The sequence below is a fragment of the Brassica napus genome, chromosome C3 (assembly GCF_020379485.1).
Source record: "Brassica napus cultivar Da-Ae chromosome C3, Da-Ae, whole genome shotgun sequence".
Lineage (NCBI taxonomy): Eukaryota > Viridiplantae > Streptophyta > Magnoliopsida > Brassicales > Brassicaceae > Brassica > Brassica napus.
In genome coordinates this window covers 3,008,254-3,027,067 of record NC_063446.1, presented here as the reverse complement: position 1 = coordinate 3,027,067, position 18,814 = coordinate 3,008,254, and the positions used below count along the sequence as shown (strand labels likewise).

The 18,814-nt window shown below is 29.2% G+C and overlaps 1 protein-coding gene across 1 annotated transcript; it reads right to left on the bottom strand.

The window, feature by feature from the left end:
- Nucleotides 1-6,176: 6,176 nt before the first annotated feature.
- Nucleotides 6,177-7,522, bottom strand: LOC106431895 (NAC domain-containing protein 83). The gene is made up of 3 exons (XM_013872732.3): nucleotides 7,172-7,522; nucleotides 6,658-6,905; nucleotides 6,177-6,556 (listed from the first exon to the last, which is right to left on the bottom strand). Exons 1-3 carry the CDS (start codon nucleotides 7,350-7,352, stop codon nucleotides 6,239-6,241), a joined length of 747 nt encoding a protein of 248 aa, XP_013728186.2. The 5' UTR covers nucleotides 7,353-7,522; the 3' UTR covers nucleotides 6,177-6,238.
- Nucleotides 7,523-18,814: the final 11,292 nt, after the last annotated feature.

Below are 18,814 nucleotides of genomic sequence, written 5' to 3'. Positions count from 1 at the left end.
GGTTGGATAACTACAAACTTAATTATAGTGGAATTGAATGGTTATATAAGTTTGGAAACTAGACAACCACTAACCAGTTAACTAAAAAGATTATGTCCTTCAAGAAAGAGATATCACTTTTTCCATATGGTAGAATTTCTTTTTATTTTGTCCAAATAAAATCATTAAAATTTCATAGCCATTCAATGGAATTTTTCATAGAAAAATAATGTTATGTTAGCTATAGAAATAATTGTTTTGCTAACAGAATTATTAATACAACGTTCTTTTTTCTCTATATATATGTTGTTCTAATATAATAAAAATAGAACTCTAGCGAAATAATATAATTATTTTTTGACAGATTTTACCGTTACTGTTTATACCCTATGATTTTGATATAACAACAAGTTAGAATATATATATATATATATATATATATATATATATATATTTCATATCACTTAGAGTATATATATACGTTACGCCACACATGTTTATTCTCTTATTATTATTTTATTTTCTTATGAAACTTATTCTCTTTTTAATTTACAATGTTTAATTGTTGAATCGTATTTGTTATGAAAGAGTATTATATTGCAAAATTCGGTGTAAAATGCGGGCCAAATCCAATATATATTATCACTACGCATAATCCGAGTCAAAGAAGTAACTTGTGGGGAAAACCGAACAAAAATATTTGAACAAATCCACTATCAACTATCGAATAGCAATAATGGCGTACGACCTATATTTTCTCTATGGGTCGGGAAAAATATTCTCTACGTTTCCTTGTGGCATACGGTACATGAAAACCATCCTTAAAATATCATAACATTATAAAAAAGTTACTGATAAATATGACTCAATCAGGGGAGGACCGAGGCTTTATGATACGCCCTACTATTTTCTGGTTTTTCATATATAGTTTTAAGTAAATTTGATCATATGTTCTTAGTTTTAGTCAACAGAAGGGTAAAGTGCCTCCGGTTGTGTACTTTTTTGGGAATTTTTTGTATTGTGCCCCCAACCAGAAAGATTTCAGCATCCGCCCCTGGACTCAATCGATAGTCAGTAAGATGATTAAGATTGCTTGCAAGTACAAGAACTCGCAACTATATGCTTACCACCACTAATATCGAATATGCGAGTCGTGTGAATTAGCAAATTTAAGATATTATTGGGGTAACCTGGCCATGTTTGTTTACTTGAAAACCTAGTTATTGGGGTAATTTAATATATTTTCTTAAAGATTTATGTCTTAAAAACAATATCGGTTTATATGAAATAAAAATAGTGGAGATGAATGTAAGACTTAATAAATGTATCTTTCCTTTAACTTGGTTGTTTCATTAATTCGAATATATAATTGCGTAGTTGAAAAAAAAAATTGCGCAGTTTTCTTTGGTAGGTTTTGTGTCTCACTAGCTAGGTCGGACACTTACCAGACCGTTACCTAACTTTCCAATTCAGTTACGTAAGGCATAGTAATTGGATGGAGACAACATTAACATATGCTGTCGAACACACAACTCAGTAACTCACATAGAATGTTTTTTTTTTCAGTTTGGAGTAGGTTTGAAGATTGGAATGGAATCTTAGATAGATAGAGAGAGATTTGATACTCTTCGAATATATTATCCTCGCGGAATCTTGTTCTTATTTTTGATTCTTTGAAGCTCTTACTTATGCGTGTTTCTTCCTTTTGCTCATAAATTTAGTTATAACTTTCTATCTACTTTTTTTGTTTGAATCTATTCCTGCGTAAACTTTCCTTGTAGTCCTTCCATGTTAGAATCCTATGACGACAGGGATTGTTTCTCCTTTTTGTTAAGAAAATAATCATCAAAAATATATATAATCTTTTTCTTTTTGAACTTAAAATATATATAATCTTGAGTTTCTATCTTTTTTATATATGTCCTAGTAATACAATTTCAAGAAGATTGAATAGTCGATGTTAACAAAAAAGTACTAAACTTTCTCTCGTTTACAACAAATCACTCTATACTGGTTTTTCCAAAACAGTTTTTTTTTAAAACAAATATGTTATTAAATAGTACAAGATGTAACAAAAAGATTAATATAATATATCTTTTAATATATTTTTATTTTGAATTAAATATATAATTGAATAGAAATAAATTATTTAAAACATAATTTAATATGAAAGTGAAGTAGGATTCAATATGCTCAATTTTTTTTTTTTTTTTTTGGTCAAACGCTCAAATATTTTTTAAACACACAAAACAATGCACCAAGTTTTTTGGCACACGGTTTGTTGAATTGTGGAGCCAAATGTCACGCTGATCGATATACGTACGTTGAGTTATGGAGCCAAAAACAATAAGGTTATTTAGTAAATAAAGTATGTATCACAATTATTCATAGCCCTACTTGCCTCATCACTGAATTAAAGTTTTACATTAGTAGTTACAGAAATTTTGACTAATATATTAAACAAAAATTTCAATTCATTTTTAATTTTAAATGCAAAATTTATAATAAATTTAAATTTAACATGGTATCATAACTTTCCGATGTTGGATCACTCCATTAATATTATTTCTATAATTAACGTGATATAAAGTGTTAATAAAAAATAAAAATTTCACGTTGGTAGTTAAAAAAATAATTAACTAATCTAAAAAATAGTGTAATGCACTTATGGCCAATTAATTTTAAATTTGAAACTTATAATAATCCTGAACTTAATAGACCTTACATTAAATGAACTACTTGTACACAGTAAAATACATAACAATAGTAATTCATGCTTTGCGCGGGATAAAATATCTATATTAATGTTGAAATTATATATTATGATTATGTATAACATAAGATATACTTTAAACGATAGTTAGATAGAACTAAAGGTATGATTATCATCAGGGGTGAAGCCAGAGATTTTTATAATGAGTTTACTAATATTAAATTTTAATATAAGATGATTGCAAATTTGAGAAGAAGCTTTGGAAAATATATTTTTTATATTTCGTCTATCACGTTGTAGTAGTTATGGACTTAGGGGTTTAACACATAAAATCGGAAAAAGTGGATCAATAACATATTATAAGCAAAACAATAACTATGTGAAATAAAAAAAGCATAGCTCATTTAAATTCCGAAAACATAGTTGCATAATAAAAGAAATTGAAAGTTATTTGACCTCTAAATTGTAAATGTTGTTCCAGATGCGACCAGCACGTGAGACTTGCTGGTGGTTCGTTCCTGTAAGTTTCTTCTCATCTTCAAGTCGTCTAATGCAGAACTCTCATGGCGGCGAAGGTGGTGACACTCACATGCTTATATTGCTTGCTCGAAAAGACTAATACACTAAGCCGAGATGATTTACACTGATTCGGTCTCTTCGAAACAGAGATCACCTCATCGAGCAATAACAAAACCGAATACGACACATTTATCTAGAAATAGATTTTCAACGTCCTCTTTCAGCAATGAGTGGCGGTTCTCAAGAACGTGAGTGCTCTGCTAAATGCATGAAAGCAGGTATGGAGAAAATGTTTTTTTCATTAACACTTGGCATCGTACTAAAGTTTCATCGCTTTATCGTCTCTACGGATCTGTCGAATTAATAGCGATATATCAGATGGGTTAGCGTTTTTAACAGAAACGTACAGAGAAATAAGGAATATTAATTGATGCTATGATTATGTTGAGAGAATTGATAAATCAACTAATCGAACTTGAAGCTGAAGATTTATCACGTAAAAGTGTTCGTTGAGAAAAGTATAGATGGTATGAAGTTTTTTTAAAGGAATGTTGGTGTGAACGCATTGAATCCACAGTTTTGGTGAGAAACGTTCTCTGCGTGACACCTAAACGTTTTCTTAAATAAAAGCTTCTCGTGAAGCCATGTCACCACACCACATTTCTTGCCAATAAATTTTTTAAGTAAATTTTAAAAATGTTTTTCCTTTAATATATATAAAGAATTCCGGAATGGTTAAATCTTAATGTTACAGAAGATTAAATCTAAGTTAAAGAATTTCAATAAGTGGGGACCTTATTTGAAATCAAATCACATCATTGTAAACAACGAATGTTTTTTTCTTCTTCTTAGGATCTCAATTTGGAATGAGTAAAAATCTACGATTGTGTCGTTTCCACCGAATAATTATGACCTTTTTGACATTAAAGTGATAAATACTCATGACACTCTAATTACGGTTTCGACACTTTTGACAAAAAGCTCTCTTTGACAAGCCTCTCCATGCCATTGTTACCCTTTTTAGTTGTAATCCTCCATGCATATATGTAATCATATACACTCACTCAGTGACTCCACTGCATAAATACACCGAATGCCGTCAATCAATAAAAATACACCTAAGACCATCTCTAACCCACCCCTATTTCTATCTCTATATTTTTCCCTAAAATAGAGAAATTCTATTATAGAGGTAAAAATGTTTCAATATATGCCTTTATAATAGAGTTTCTCTATTTATAGGAGAAAATATATAGATATGATATTTCTACCTCTAAAAATAGAGGCAAAAAATAACTTTCCTCTATATTTTTCTCTAAAATAGAGGAACTCTATTATAAAGACATACATTGGAGCATTTTAACATCTATAATAGATATCTCTATTTTAGGGGAAAATATAGAAGTATACATCGGAGATGCTCTAAACAAATATCAATAGTTTCACGGTCACGTGCAGAGAGTAAATAATTTATTTTTTTTTTTGACAAAAGAGAGTAAATAAATTTCAACCGTAATAATTTCCACTTTCCTAATACTAACGCTAATACCTTTTCATTAATAATAACGAGACTAGGTTAAGATCCGCGCCTTGCGCGGAATCAACATTATATATATAAATTATTTTATGTATTAAATATTTTTACATATTATGAAATAATTAATATATATTAAATAATTAAAGTTCAGTAACTATTAAATATATAATTAAATTGGTGCAAACATATAAATCAATTTTATTAATCCAAAATTTTTTTTTTTATATTTGATAGGATATGTAATTAAATTTAAATGATACTAACATAGATAATATATTTTAGTATATTTTTAATATTAATGTCTATTAAATGATGATTTCTACTCATATAATTTTTTTGATCATTTATATCTTTTGTAAAAAAAAATTAAAATACTGATAACAAAATTTTCATTGTGGGATTAATAGTTTTAGTAATTTATAATTTAAAAAAAAATAAGTTGTCAATGATCGTTCAAAACTTTTATCAAAAAAATTGTTCAAAGTAAATTTTGAAACTAAAATATTATATTTTATATGGTTTATAGTTTAATTTAAAATGATATATATATATATATATATATATATTAATCTTAATAATTAATTAAATTAGACTTTTTACTTATATAATTTTTGTAATCATTTGTATTTTGTCATAACAAAATTTTTAAATCATGGATCATAAAATTTGAATGTGAGACTCTTAACAGTTTTAGTAATTTATAGCCGTTTGTAAAAATTCAAAATATAACATATACATAAAAAATCTAAATTTTTATTATATGGTTATTGTGGTTGTTTAATTTATTTAATGATTTAAAATTAAACAAATATGATAGAAGATACACTATTTTTTTTATCAAATCTTTATTATTCAAAATCATTAATTGTCATATATACTTTAGTCACATTAGGCAATTCCGTAAATTTTATTTAAGGAAATTATAAAGTACATTAATGATGAATTTATTGTTAGTTTAATAAAAACCTTATTATATAATTAGATTGACCAACATATTTCTCTAATGATTCTAAGAATCATCTTAGTGATGACATGTGGCTACAAAAAAAAGTTGTAATGCTTCTCAAATAATATATAGGGGATTGCTATAGTTTTACTTGAATTACTTTTCGGCATGAGATTGTCATTCATGGAGCAAAAAATGTAAAAACAAACCAACGTGTAAAATAAGCTATCGCGTCTTCTTCTTTTTCCTTATTTCCAAAATGAAAATATATTTTCAGTTTGTGGTAGAATCTCCAAGTAAAGTGCATACGTGCAATGACTTGCAAACATATATTTATTGCAATAAGTGGACCGCGCTGGGAGAAGAATTGAAATGTTAGTTGGGAATGAAGTTAATGCATTGTTCTTGAATAAGGTGGTTAGTTACTTTGATAAAATTCAACTAGTTCAAGAAACAGATTCGTTTTCAAGTAACATGGAAAATACCAAAGGAGAGTCGTATTAATATAAAATTATTATATAAGATAGTCAACATTAAAACTAAATTAAAGATTTCTTCTTAAACTATTGCAACTACTGGTCTCTTCATCAGAAGAGAAGATCTCCATCGTGACTCCACTCGAAGCGTGACCGGAAGAAGGAGAGCTCGGCAAAAGGTTCAAATCCGTAGTCCTTTCTTTTCTCATGAAGTCGAAGAAGATTGGTTTGGTTTTATCTTCGGTTTGGTTTGTTGTAATTATTTCAAGTTGGTCATTATTATATCTAAGATTCCGGCTATCTCCCTCGTCTTCGTTCTTGTCACCGGCTCTCTTCTTAAGGAAGATACGACAAAGAACCCAGTTCTGAGTGGGGCCTATAGAACTCTGCAGAGAAAAGGGAATTATAACTTATAAGTTTGGTGAAACGACATGGTGTGGAGATAACCGGAGAATAAACCGGGAAATTGAAAGAAAGAAATTTGTACCGGAGGAGAGGAAGAGAGCCGATATTCGTGCATGATCCAATCGGTTCTTGAGCCATGAGGTGGCTTGCCTCTGTAGAAGACAAGAGTTTTCTTTAAACCAACGATTTGGTTTCCTCTAGAGGTCACAACCCGTTTATCAATACCAGTAGCTTTCCAATAACCGGACTCAGCTGCCCTATTGGACCGGTTCCCATTTGGGTACTTGGCTTCCCTTGTGCTGAAGAAGTACCTCTCCTTTTCTAAGTTGCCTGCATATAGAAAAAATAGAAAGAGGGTTTCATAAGTCTTAAGCTTTGAGTTGAGATTTGAAAAGCTGTAAATATACTTATGTTAATCTTAATCAAATATTTTGATAATTTGAAGACCATTAAACATATGTATAATAGGTCTTTACAAATTTAGAGGCTGTGAATGTTTTATCCGGTTGTGCTCGTAACCGGTCTTGCATAAGTTTAAGGTCGCTGGTTCGAGAAATAAGTGGAAACTAATTAATGAGTTATAGCAGAAAACCAACCAGGTAAGTCCCAAGGATCAGCTCTGCAAACATCGACATCAGGGATGATGGAAGCTGGTAATGGAGAAGAAAAGACTTTTCTCTTGAGATACTGAACTACAAGCTCCTCATCAGTAGGATGAAACCTGAAACCAGGTGGCAGTCTCAAAACACCATTCTTAGCGAGATTAGTCTTATCCATGGATACAAACAGAGGAGAGAGACAGGAAAAAGAAGAGAGAGTGCGGTGTAGGTAGAGGGAAACAAGGATGGTGTGTTTTTATAAGGTAGAAGACGATACGAACAACTCCTTTTCTTTATTATTATTTCTGGCGTAAACCATACTCAACCTGCTTCCTCTTTTTGACGGCATTTTCATAAAATCTATATTTTCTTTTTAATATTCATTACTATATTTTTCTTGTCTCTCAATTATTATTATTTCTAGTCGGTATCTACCTCCTCACCTTTTTGTATCTTTTCATCTGTAAAGTGAAAACTCTTCAAACATATTTTTTTACTAGAAATCATTGTATATGCAAATTGAAAAGGACTACTTTATTAAAACAACAACTCCATTTTTAATTCGTTTTAAGAAATTATAGCGTAATCATCCACTCAAACAAAGTAACGGGGGGACGTGATAATTTTTTACGTCAGACATCAACCAACCTAATTAAGTCGCCCATTAATTCTCTAATTTGCTTGTTAGGTTAGGTTTGAACGACGTATTCTTTTTGGTGTTGTACTATCCAAGGCCACAGCGGCGAGGGTAATGAAGGCCCCTATGAAATTAATCTATATTTTATATTTTGTTTAAATTTCTTTAAATTTGGTGAAATATCAAGATCAAATTAATTTGTGTTCAATATTTTAAATGCACCCATTATCTTCTTGTTTTTCCCATCTATGGTTGTATACTAGTATAAGTTTATTTATCAAACTTGTTTTTTTGCGTAAAATGTATCAAACTTGTTTTTCACGACCCCCTATAGCAATTGTTTATATCTCCGCCACTGCAAGGGCACCATCCTCATTGCGTGCTTTCGGCTTGAGAGAGTCCGAGAAGGTTTTAAATTGCGAAGGCAGGTCCGTTCAGGCCAGTCGATAATGAGGTCAGCTTATGTCACGCTGACAACCAGAGATTGCCCTCTGGGTTTCACGTATACATAGCCCTTTTGAGATTCTAAATTATAACAGATTCCACTAATATTTTACGATGAAAGTACTTTGGGCAAAGGCTTCTGGAACTACGATAATGTTTTATACAATGTTCAACACGTTACATACAAGTCCAACAATATTCATCCAAATATTTTAGTTACAATCATATATTATATAACATACTCTATAACATGTCATATCTGATGATAAAAATGCCATATATATCCTAGAAAATTCATAATTTTCGCTGGCATGCTTTCTCTAGATAACAATGTAACGTAAATCACAGTATATTTTTAGATATTCGTCATCATCCTAATTCACGAACATGCATAGACTATTTGTTTCCGATGTTCCCTTTGCAGAATGAAGATAAGCTGATGCGTTCTTACTTAGGCTGATTTGGTATATCTTAAAAAACCTGTAATAATGGACGACATACATATATACATATATATATGTATATCAAATTTATATGGATATCTTAACGCAATCCATTGTCACTAATATATGTGTTTTTATCGTGTTGTGGAGATTGGAATTTGTGGTTAATGTTCTTCGCTAAGGCAATTATTTCTCCTTTTCGTCCATCGAAATATATAATATACGTTTTTCTATATAATTATCATGTATATAAAATATAAATGATTATGGATTACTTTGATATATTTAGTTAGTCCATTTTTACGAAGTGGTTGCTCTTATTTATCAGTATATTGAAATATATGATCTATCCTGTCTAGTCTTAAAAAAAGTTTTACATAATTGAATACTAGCAAAGCATATATACCGCTTGGCCAAATGATAGACATCAATCTTATTATTTAATATTGACAACTCAGACCACCACCGAAAGAAGAAATTACGGAACTCCTGGTATTTGATAACCATATGAAATACCCCAGACAAGTCAATGGTTTCTTACAAATTGAAAGAACAAAATATACACGTATGCATATAAATTGGAACACCAATTTGATAAATTATTGGTGTATGGACCCTGCGCTGCATACATACAGACGTGAGACAACAATATCCATGTATAATATATATGTAGAAAGTACGTTAGATAGAAATCAAGGACCGGCAACAAAATAACTATTACAAATGCGGTTTATAATTAAAACTAATTCATATTAATATAGATAAATAAAATAAAATCAATGTCAAGGGGTCCGTGAAGCTGACAGTGTGCTGTAAGTTCCTCCAATCCCGTTGTCAACCTTCCTGTTTGCTAGATCACATGACATTGTTCTTTATAATTAAATAAGATAAATGATCGATTTCGTCCAAATATACGTTATCTTTAAAATAACAAAGGCGTGACGTTATTGTCGGTATAATAATATTCACTATTGCCACTACAAGTTACCTCTTTATTGAGACCAAGGCCTAACACAAAACATGGTTATTAAAGATACCATCGTCGCTGTTATATTAAAACTTAAAACGATAACTTCCACTCTTTTAGTTTTACTTGAATAGAATAACATATATAGCTTTGTACCACCAGTCGTTTTCGACGATCTAATATAAATATGAGACAGGATAATAAGGTATTTATATGTACATAGCATTTTCTACCTGTTTTATATGTTGTTGTTTTTTTAATATATATTTTCATGTGCTGTTCTTGGTTTCATTCAACAGTTGATTCTCGTATTAGACCATGTACTATGGCTATACGAATTCAACACCCTAATTTACAATTTTCACAATTCACATCATCTTCTTTTTCTTCCACCTATTAATTCAATACTTATACAAATTTTATTTCTGCAATGGTTTTATGTAAAACAATTCAACACCCTAATTTATGTTCTTATTTATATTTCTTATTTATATAACTTAATAGCCACATATTAATTCAAAAATTGATTGTAATTAAAGTAAATAATTAAAAATGACATAGTTTAAATATATTTTATTTTATTTTTATTTATATTCTTTACTATTTTCAGAAAATGATATTAAAATAATATTTTTATAGCAAATATACAATGACATAACTAAATTCAGAAAATTAATATTAATAAAAATATAAATTATAAAAAAAATTGATATTTTTATTCTATATCCAAATGAAATAAAACCAGTCTCTATTAATAGATCATTAAAAATGTTAAATTCTGGTATAGTTTTTATTTTCTAAGAATATGTTTTACGATAAAATAATTATTTAAATTATTGGGTGAAAACAAAAAGAACAAAAACTAGATAACCAATAATAATAAAAAAATGTGTAAGCGTGTAGTCCAATTTATTTGCTTTTAACTAGTTGAAAGGATTCAATACTTGTGAATCTACATATGATTTTTTTCAATTCAACACTTACCTTACATTGGTTTAAGCTGTTAATTTATCCATCAGACCCATTGTTGATAATCTTATAGTTTTGATCTCTAAATTCGAAACGATAGTATATATCAAATAAATCGGTATTGGTTAGCAATTTATATTATTGCTTTTTTGAACTTCATTTATACTATAGTTATAATGGATATAAACTCAATTCTAGAATGGTTTATTATTTTCGAATGAAGTTAAACAAAAATGGCAAAACAGATCTCAACGTCTCAAGTATCTACCATTTAGAAAGGCTTATCAATAATTAAATAAATTTACATATATGTTTTTTGTTCGCTGTAAATAACATGCAGTATAGATTTAAACATGAGTGATGACCGGTACTATGATAAATATGATTCCAAAACGACAGCCAAACACATCAGACTGAAGTATTGGAGACACAAAATGCAATGCAACCAAACCACTTATCATCTCTCCCTCTCTCCTGATTTTCCCAAATCTTCTTTGTCTCAAATTTTCTAATCACATTCAATGAATGGTCCCTTTCAAAATTGACAAAATGCCCAATAATAAATCTATTTTATTCGCAAATTTGTTTCAATTTATTCAAAATGATTGCTTTCAAACGTTTTATAAAATATTTTTTTTAGTATTGCTTGTCCTCCTATATTTTTACTTTTATATATGTTATTGAAAAAATAAGTTGGAGTATAGGGAAAATATATATAGGAGGGTTCCTACAACCAAAAAAAAGGCGAGCACACGCACTCCACTTGCGACTTGGTCATCAATGGTCTACATAATGAAAAATCAAATTAGGATTTCGTAAGTAATTTTGCGGCTCTCGTTTTTTTTTCTCTTACCATGTTATTAAGAATTTCACTTTGTGATATTACATTTTTTCTATTTAGTTTAGGCGTTACCGTATAATAATAAATGTGTGATATGAAAATTCGTGTGAGAGCGTCAACGGAGTTTGCGTGGGGATGTAGGAGAGAAGGATGTAGGAGAGAAAGTGAGAAACGTCAAAGGTTGCAACTATAACTAAATGGTTTTGAATCCCAAATATACTTACAAGTTACTTGAACTAGATGTTCCATGCATCTGGTTTCGTCCTAGACTCAGTTTTCTAATAGTTGAAGATCCAATCTCTCTTTTCTTTACGTTTCTCCCCTTCGCTTTATAAGTAATATTTATCACCTATACGATGAAAAATGAACTATTTCTAGATAGGAAATCTATCATACATGCCAACATTTAGTCCTTGAAAAAATATTTGAATACTATATAGAAACTCTTATATTGTTTTAGCGAAAAAGCGAGTTACTAGAACTTTCATAGTTATATAAACAATGTAACTTTCATAGTTATATAAACAATACATTCACGGAAAAAATATATATTGTAAAGTATAATTTTTCTGTTTCTAAAAAATAGGGTTTTTAGAGTATTCACGTTTGTTAAGAATACAACGAATGTTCATATTAAATTTATTATTTTATTTTTACTCTACATTTTTAATAACTATCAACCAATTACAGTTAATCAATTCAAATATTCATAATTAATATTTTTTTAAAAAATTTACAAAAATACTTTAAAAGTATACAAATTTTTTTTATAGCATAATTTTTTTTAAAAAAAATCTTATTTTCAGAAATTGATATATGGAGTATTAATTTACTCACTTGTCAAACGCGTGATGATGGTCGTATAAAATTAATTGCCCGCCCAGTTGTTTGGAAAGTTTCGTGCTTGGTTCGAGATTCAGGCAAAATAATAAAAAATATGTAATGATTCATAAACCCTGCATAAAACACGTACAAGCAGCAATCATATGCCATTTATGACCGATCCAATTTAGTATAACGCCTACCCAAGTATGCTAGTAACATCTATATGGTTATATATATATATAGAAACCGCTATTCTAATTTGAAAGAGATTTTATATTTTCACGTCCCCGTTGGAAATAAATGGATTGAAGAAAGTACATGATTTGAGTTTTAACTGTTTGGAACAAGAAAAGAAAAACTGCAAGGATTAAAACATTTTAGTTTCTAGAATCGAATAATGCATTTTTCTTGACAAATAAAATAAATATACTGAAAATTCAAAGTCATCACTCATAATCGATATCGGAGCTGACTATAATTTATTTTCTATATTTAAGGATGAGATAGGTTTTGCTTTTATCCTATCGAAATGATCTCAGTTTCTTCATTTTGAAGCTACACTTTGTCAAACTCAAAGTTGCATCCTTGCATAAAGAAACTTTTATTAATATTCTTGATCTATATATATAGCTAGTATTAATTAGTTTCAAATATGCTTTTTAACCAAAACATGGAAAAGTTTCAAAACTCTCTTCAATTACCCTGGAATTATGCCTTCAAATAAACTCTGATAGAACAACAACATAGTATAAAGTGAGCATATGAGCATATCATAGTTCAGAACTTGTGATTATTATATACTCCCTCTGTTTTTATATGTAAATAGTTTTAGTTAAAAGTGATGATATTAAGAAAATTGTTACTTTTGAAAAAATAACATTTAATACATAAATTTAACCAATAATAAAAAAACATGAATTATTAGATTGGTCACAACATACGTAATAAATGTAAAAGCTGCTTTGAATTGTGTAAAAGTTGCTTTGGATTGTGTAAACATCTTATATTGTGAAACAAACTTATTTTGCTAAAACTACTTACATATAAAAACAAATGGAGTATTATAATATTTCAATGTAGCGCAGCATCCACATCGGATGCATCTCTAACAAGAGCCTCTTGACTTATTTTATTAATGTCATTGAATAACGTAATTAAATTTTAAACACAATAAATTTGTAACCACTCACAACATGACAATTGTCATGAATTATTAAGAGAAGTCTCCTCCTCAAGAATCGTACCTTTGATTTCCTCTTTCTCTTTCATTATTTTCTACTTTTTTAACCATTTTTATGTTGAGAGATCATGAGAATTACTCCCACTACTCATGCTCTAAAGCCTCTCGACCAAAATAGTTTAATTTTGATTTTTAATTCAACTCTTTGCACAAAGCATCATGTATAGTAGACTATCAATATGTATGGTTATAATAGATTAAGAATCGAAATATAAAATTCGTCTTCATGATGGATCCAAATCCTATGATATATGTGACTAACCATAAATATCTAAATATATTTACTCACAAAATACTATTCAGGATAACGTCACTATGCTCTTATAAAATACTACTGTTTCCGTTATCTACTCATCTTTCTTCAATACTTAGGTATGAAACCAAAAACAAGTTACTTTTACTTAGACTCGTTTTCTATACGAAACCTAAATATACAGCAAGTCTGCTGCTTATGTCATATATGTGAGCTTGGAAGTTGAAGAAAAACCCACTAAAGGAAAGAGAATCCTTTTAAGTGAAGCAACCTGAAATATGTTTTAATTGATTACTTTTCATGAGTTTTTGGTGTGGCCTTGAACATGTATGGCTTTTTATGGCATGTGACTGAACAACTTATAAACTTATCAAAAGATGTTTTAAGAAAAAATTCTCTCACGTGTGTTGCTACCAATCCGTGTGCCAACTTTCTCTTCTTTTGTAGGGGAAAAGAAAATAGTTGTGCTTTTGAGAAGGGAGAAAAGTTGTTTCTCTGATGCTTATTCCAAACTTGAAAGACAAAAGTTCCTGCATATTAAAGGTTATACTTTCATCATCCTTTTCTTTTTTACTTTCTTTTTTTCTCTCTCTCAAATCTTGAAAATAAAATAAAATACAATGGGATTATATGTTTATTCTCAGTAGAGATTGACATTTTAGTTTAAAATTGAATGTGATATGATTTTCTTTTGGTTTGGTCTAGTTTAATTCAATGGAAATCTACATAAATAAGAGCAATACTGTTTCGTTTGGCTTATCCAATTGGTATGTATTTTATCATTTTAGATTATTTATTTTAGTTTGGTAGTATGTAAATTTGGTTTATTTAATTTGGGTTTGGATACTGGCTTACTTTCGGCTTGAGAGTCAAATGACCACACTATAAATCAAACATCATTTTGGGTTTAGCCATCTTAGTTTGGGTTTTATATTTATTTTTTGAGGCCGTAATAATTCGTACACAAAGATAAAAAAGGAGGAATGTGTGTTGTTTAGGTTGGGCCTTTTTTGAGGTCTTTGGTGTAGTACTTAATTAAATATTTGAGAATTATTGTGTGGAAGCTGAGGTTTTGATGTTATCAATAGACAATACTTTAGGTCAAGTGATGTACCCATTATGACTTGTTGGGCTCTCTATTTGACAATAAGCATATACCAAACTTGAAAGAAACGAGGTCCTGCCAATTATGCATATTAATAGCCAGAACGGTAACACACGTAATGAATTTCAAAATTATTATTGCTATCAAATAATATAGATACTGATCAAAACATAATTTTATCATTTTGTTGCAGATATTTGTTCAAGTTAAGATTTAGGTAGACTTCAACACTCGAGATATTAAGCGGAAAAAGGAGCTTAGGAAGTTTGTCTGGTAATTGTAAAGATATAGCATAAAGGTGATGTAATTAGAGTTCAGATGTTTCTAGTTCTAGGTGTTTCCAAAAGACAATAACTAAGGGGTACGTGTGGAATCTTCTGACCACTTGATCAACATTTCTTTGTGTCTGAAACATATGTATCAAGTTCTAATGAAATTCTATAGAGCCCAAAATTTATCGGGCCCTTCAAACTTTGAGTCATTATATCTCTGTGTCTGTGTAGTCATTTCCAAATTTGACTCGAGGGTGACACTCAGCCATATTTCATTTTATCCATATATAGGTAAATACTATTTATTTTCTTGGTCGAATTATTTATATTGAAAACAGAAAATATGGATAAAATGAAATTATGGCGGAGTGGTAGGTGCATAAAAGTTCATAAGGGGTTGAAGATACACACTTGAAAAGTAGCGGAGCTAGATATCCAATGGGAAACAAAAGAATTAGAAAGATCATCTGAATTTTTTATCTCAAAATGTCATCTGAAAATCAACATATTCATGGACACCATCGCCTAATTACACAACATATATATGCAAAAAAAGAGACGTGCCAAAGGCTGAATGAATACATCAAAAGCACATACAATATGATTGAGATGACAGACTAGGAGTTAATAAACAGCTATTTCATGCAAACCTCTAAAAATCTGTTTAAAGTCATCTTTACTTGTGAAAAGAATAATTATACTTAACCAACGAGGTTGGCCTAGTAGTAGTTGAGGAAGAAAATCCAATACTCTCCCCGCAGGTTCGACTCGTGTTGGCCACCCGGGCCCTCCCTGCTAATTCCTGGGGAGGAAATTACGTGGCTGCTGCGGGTCTCGTGGGATTAGTCGGTTGACCTCGGTCGCCGGATCCCTACGGTTAACAAAAAAAATAAAAAAATAAATAATTATACTTAAATACCTCGAATATTTTAAATATATTTATCTGCCGGTATTTATTTACGATATACATTTGATATCCTAAATAAAGGTTTATATAAAATACTTCAACAAAATAATACTGATTGTTAGGGATGAATAAATATAAATTTCACATTGTTTTGCAGTCTAAATCTGTAACACAAACATTTTATCTCATAAATAAAATAATATAAATATAAGAGAATATATGAATTTTAAAATAAAACCCCATAAGATATTTTTTCCGAAATCTTAAAATAATTTTTAAAAATATATTAAACTATTAATATTTTATGATTGAGATATTCACTTTAAATTTCTTAGAATTGTAATACTCTTGCCTGCCATTTTATTTACTTCCTTCTTTTTGAAACACATTTTATTTACTTCCTAGCTAAAACATCGATTCTTAAGAAACAAAAAATATAATAATAATTATTTTATTTGAAGTTCAATCCGATTACAAATACACGTATTGGTTTACTTGTTTTCGACAATTGTAGTAGGGAAATTGCAACTTATCTTTATTTTCTTATATTTACATACTTCCATAAAAAGGTGGTTTTCAATAAGAGGTTGTTATCAAATATAGGAACCTGAGAAATGGGTCTACATGATTGATCCTTTTGAGAAGATGAAAACATAGAAAACGACAAAAAAGGAGTTTCAGGAGTAGAATCGATCTTCAGTCATTAGTCACTACCAACGTACATTAGCTTTCTTCTCCCTTTTATTACTCCTTAATTAATTTATCTGACCAAAATTTCATAATTACCAATGTACATTTTCAAAGTATTAAATGTGTTCTTGAACATCCTCCAGGCAGAAGGGATGTCTGTTTGATTGTATTAATGTCATCTAGACATCTACACATCACTTATGGTTACATAAATACTTGTCCACCAATGAGTATACTTCATCGGCTAGTTTTGTAAATTTTATCAAGATATACTGTTTGGTCACTGATATACTAATGTAGTACACGGCAAAATACGTACTTTATACATGCAAATTTACAACACATTAGGTTTCTAACATTTCAGAATTCTTTTTTTTCTAAGGTTTTTTATTATTCATATGTACTCATATGTACGATTGGAATTTCTTTAGAAACACACCATTCTTAAGACTATTTAAAGAGCGATTCTGGGAACAAGAAGAACGAATAGGAAATGAACGGTGAGGAATAAAATTACATAAATGAAAGAAAATGTTGTTTCATCCCATATTTAACAAGGAATAATTTTATTTTTTATTTTTTTACAAAAAAAGAAATGACAGGGAATGAGAAAGAAAAATTATTCCTTATGAAAGGTAAATTTTTTTAGGAACGTTAGAGAATGCATTATTCCTCGTCGTTCTTTGGTCACCATTCATACCCTTAGTTAATAGCCTAATACACGTAAGTGATATGTTGATTAGTTTTTTTTTTCGTTAACGGTTGATCAATTTGGCCAAATGTTAAAAAACTTTACAGTGTACAATCATTTAAATAGTTTATGCAAGTCATTCGCCTGAACAGTGAGTAATATTGGCTTATCTCCACTAAGCCTATGTTCATAATTAATACTGATACATACAAACTTATGTTATCCTGATTAATACTGATTCATTTAATCATCAAGCGATCGTAATGAATCCATGTTCATGATAATACTAAATACATAGAAGCTTCTGTTATACCGACAAGTTAATATAGGTTCAATAGAGCGATCATTAGGAAGTAGTAGTATATATCTGGTGAACATTAATATATCAATTCTTCAACAAACCAGAGATACGTATCCATTATTGACTTAGTTATATTAATGTATGCGTGTGTGGTAAAACTAGATTCGTATGAACGGAGTCAGGGCCGTTTCAAACTTTATACATACCCTGTTCCGGAAAAAAAAAGACAATTTTTAATAATTTGAAATAATTTAGATATTTTAACAAAGTATCATTATAATATAAAATAAATACATCAATTTAATTATTTTATATCTAAATAACACTATTTTCTAGTTTTTAATACAAAATAATTATCAAATCATTGAACTTGATCATTTGGCATTTTTCAATGCAAAGTTATTGATCAAATCATCAAATTTGATCATTCTTCTATCCACTCTTCTAGCTTTTTTTCAGTTTTTTTTACGTTTATTATCCACAATCAGAAATTATAATCTATAAATATAATAAAGTAACAAAATCTGGATAATAGTTAGACATAAAGCTATAATATACTCTTTTAATAGGTAAGGTACTCTTTTTTTTGCTTGTCGGCAGAAGTTGTAAGCTAATTGTTTTCTTTTTTGTGTTTGCTATTTTTTATTTAAAAAACGGTGAAGAAAATATATCTTGTTCTCCCTATTTATAATCACTAATTGATAATTATTTCCTAAACATAATAAAATTAAAATACTAACTTTCTATACTACCATTGAATATCCAAACACACATCAACAACTATTTCTTACTTTCCAATATATAATTGATATAAATACTAATTATTTTCTAATTTATTGCATTTTAGTTGGTTATATAAACAAAATAAAGAAGTTTAATTTATATTTATAGGTTACAAATACGAAGATTAAACTAAAATATAGTTATTCTGACTTTTTTATAAATATATGATTCTAAATTTATAACTATTATTAAAACAAAAAAAATATAGACCCTCTAAAATTTTAGACTCCGTTCGACCGCTTCATTTGTACGTAATAAAAGACTTCCCTGGA

Excerpts from the sequence above, each read along its gene's own strand:
- LOC106431895 (XM_013872732.3), bottom strand. The coding sequence starts at position 7,352 with ATGGATAAGACTAATCTCGCTAAGAATGGTGTTTTGAGACTGCCACCT. Across the intron at positions 6,906-7,171 it reads TGATCCTTGGGACTTACCTG|GCAACTTAGAAAAGGAGAGG; the intron begins GTTGGTTTTCTG and ends TTCTATATGCAG. Across the intron at positions 6,557-6,657 it reads GGCTCTCTTCCTCTCCTCCG|AGTTCTATAGGCCCCACTCA; the intron begins GTACAAATTTCT and ends TTTTCTCTGCAG.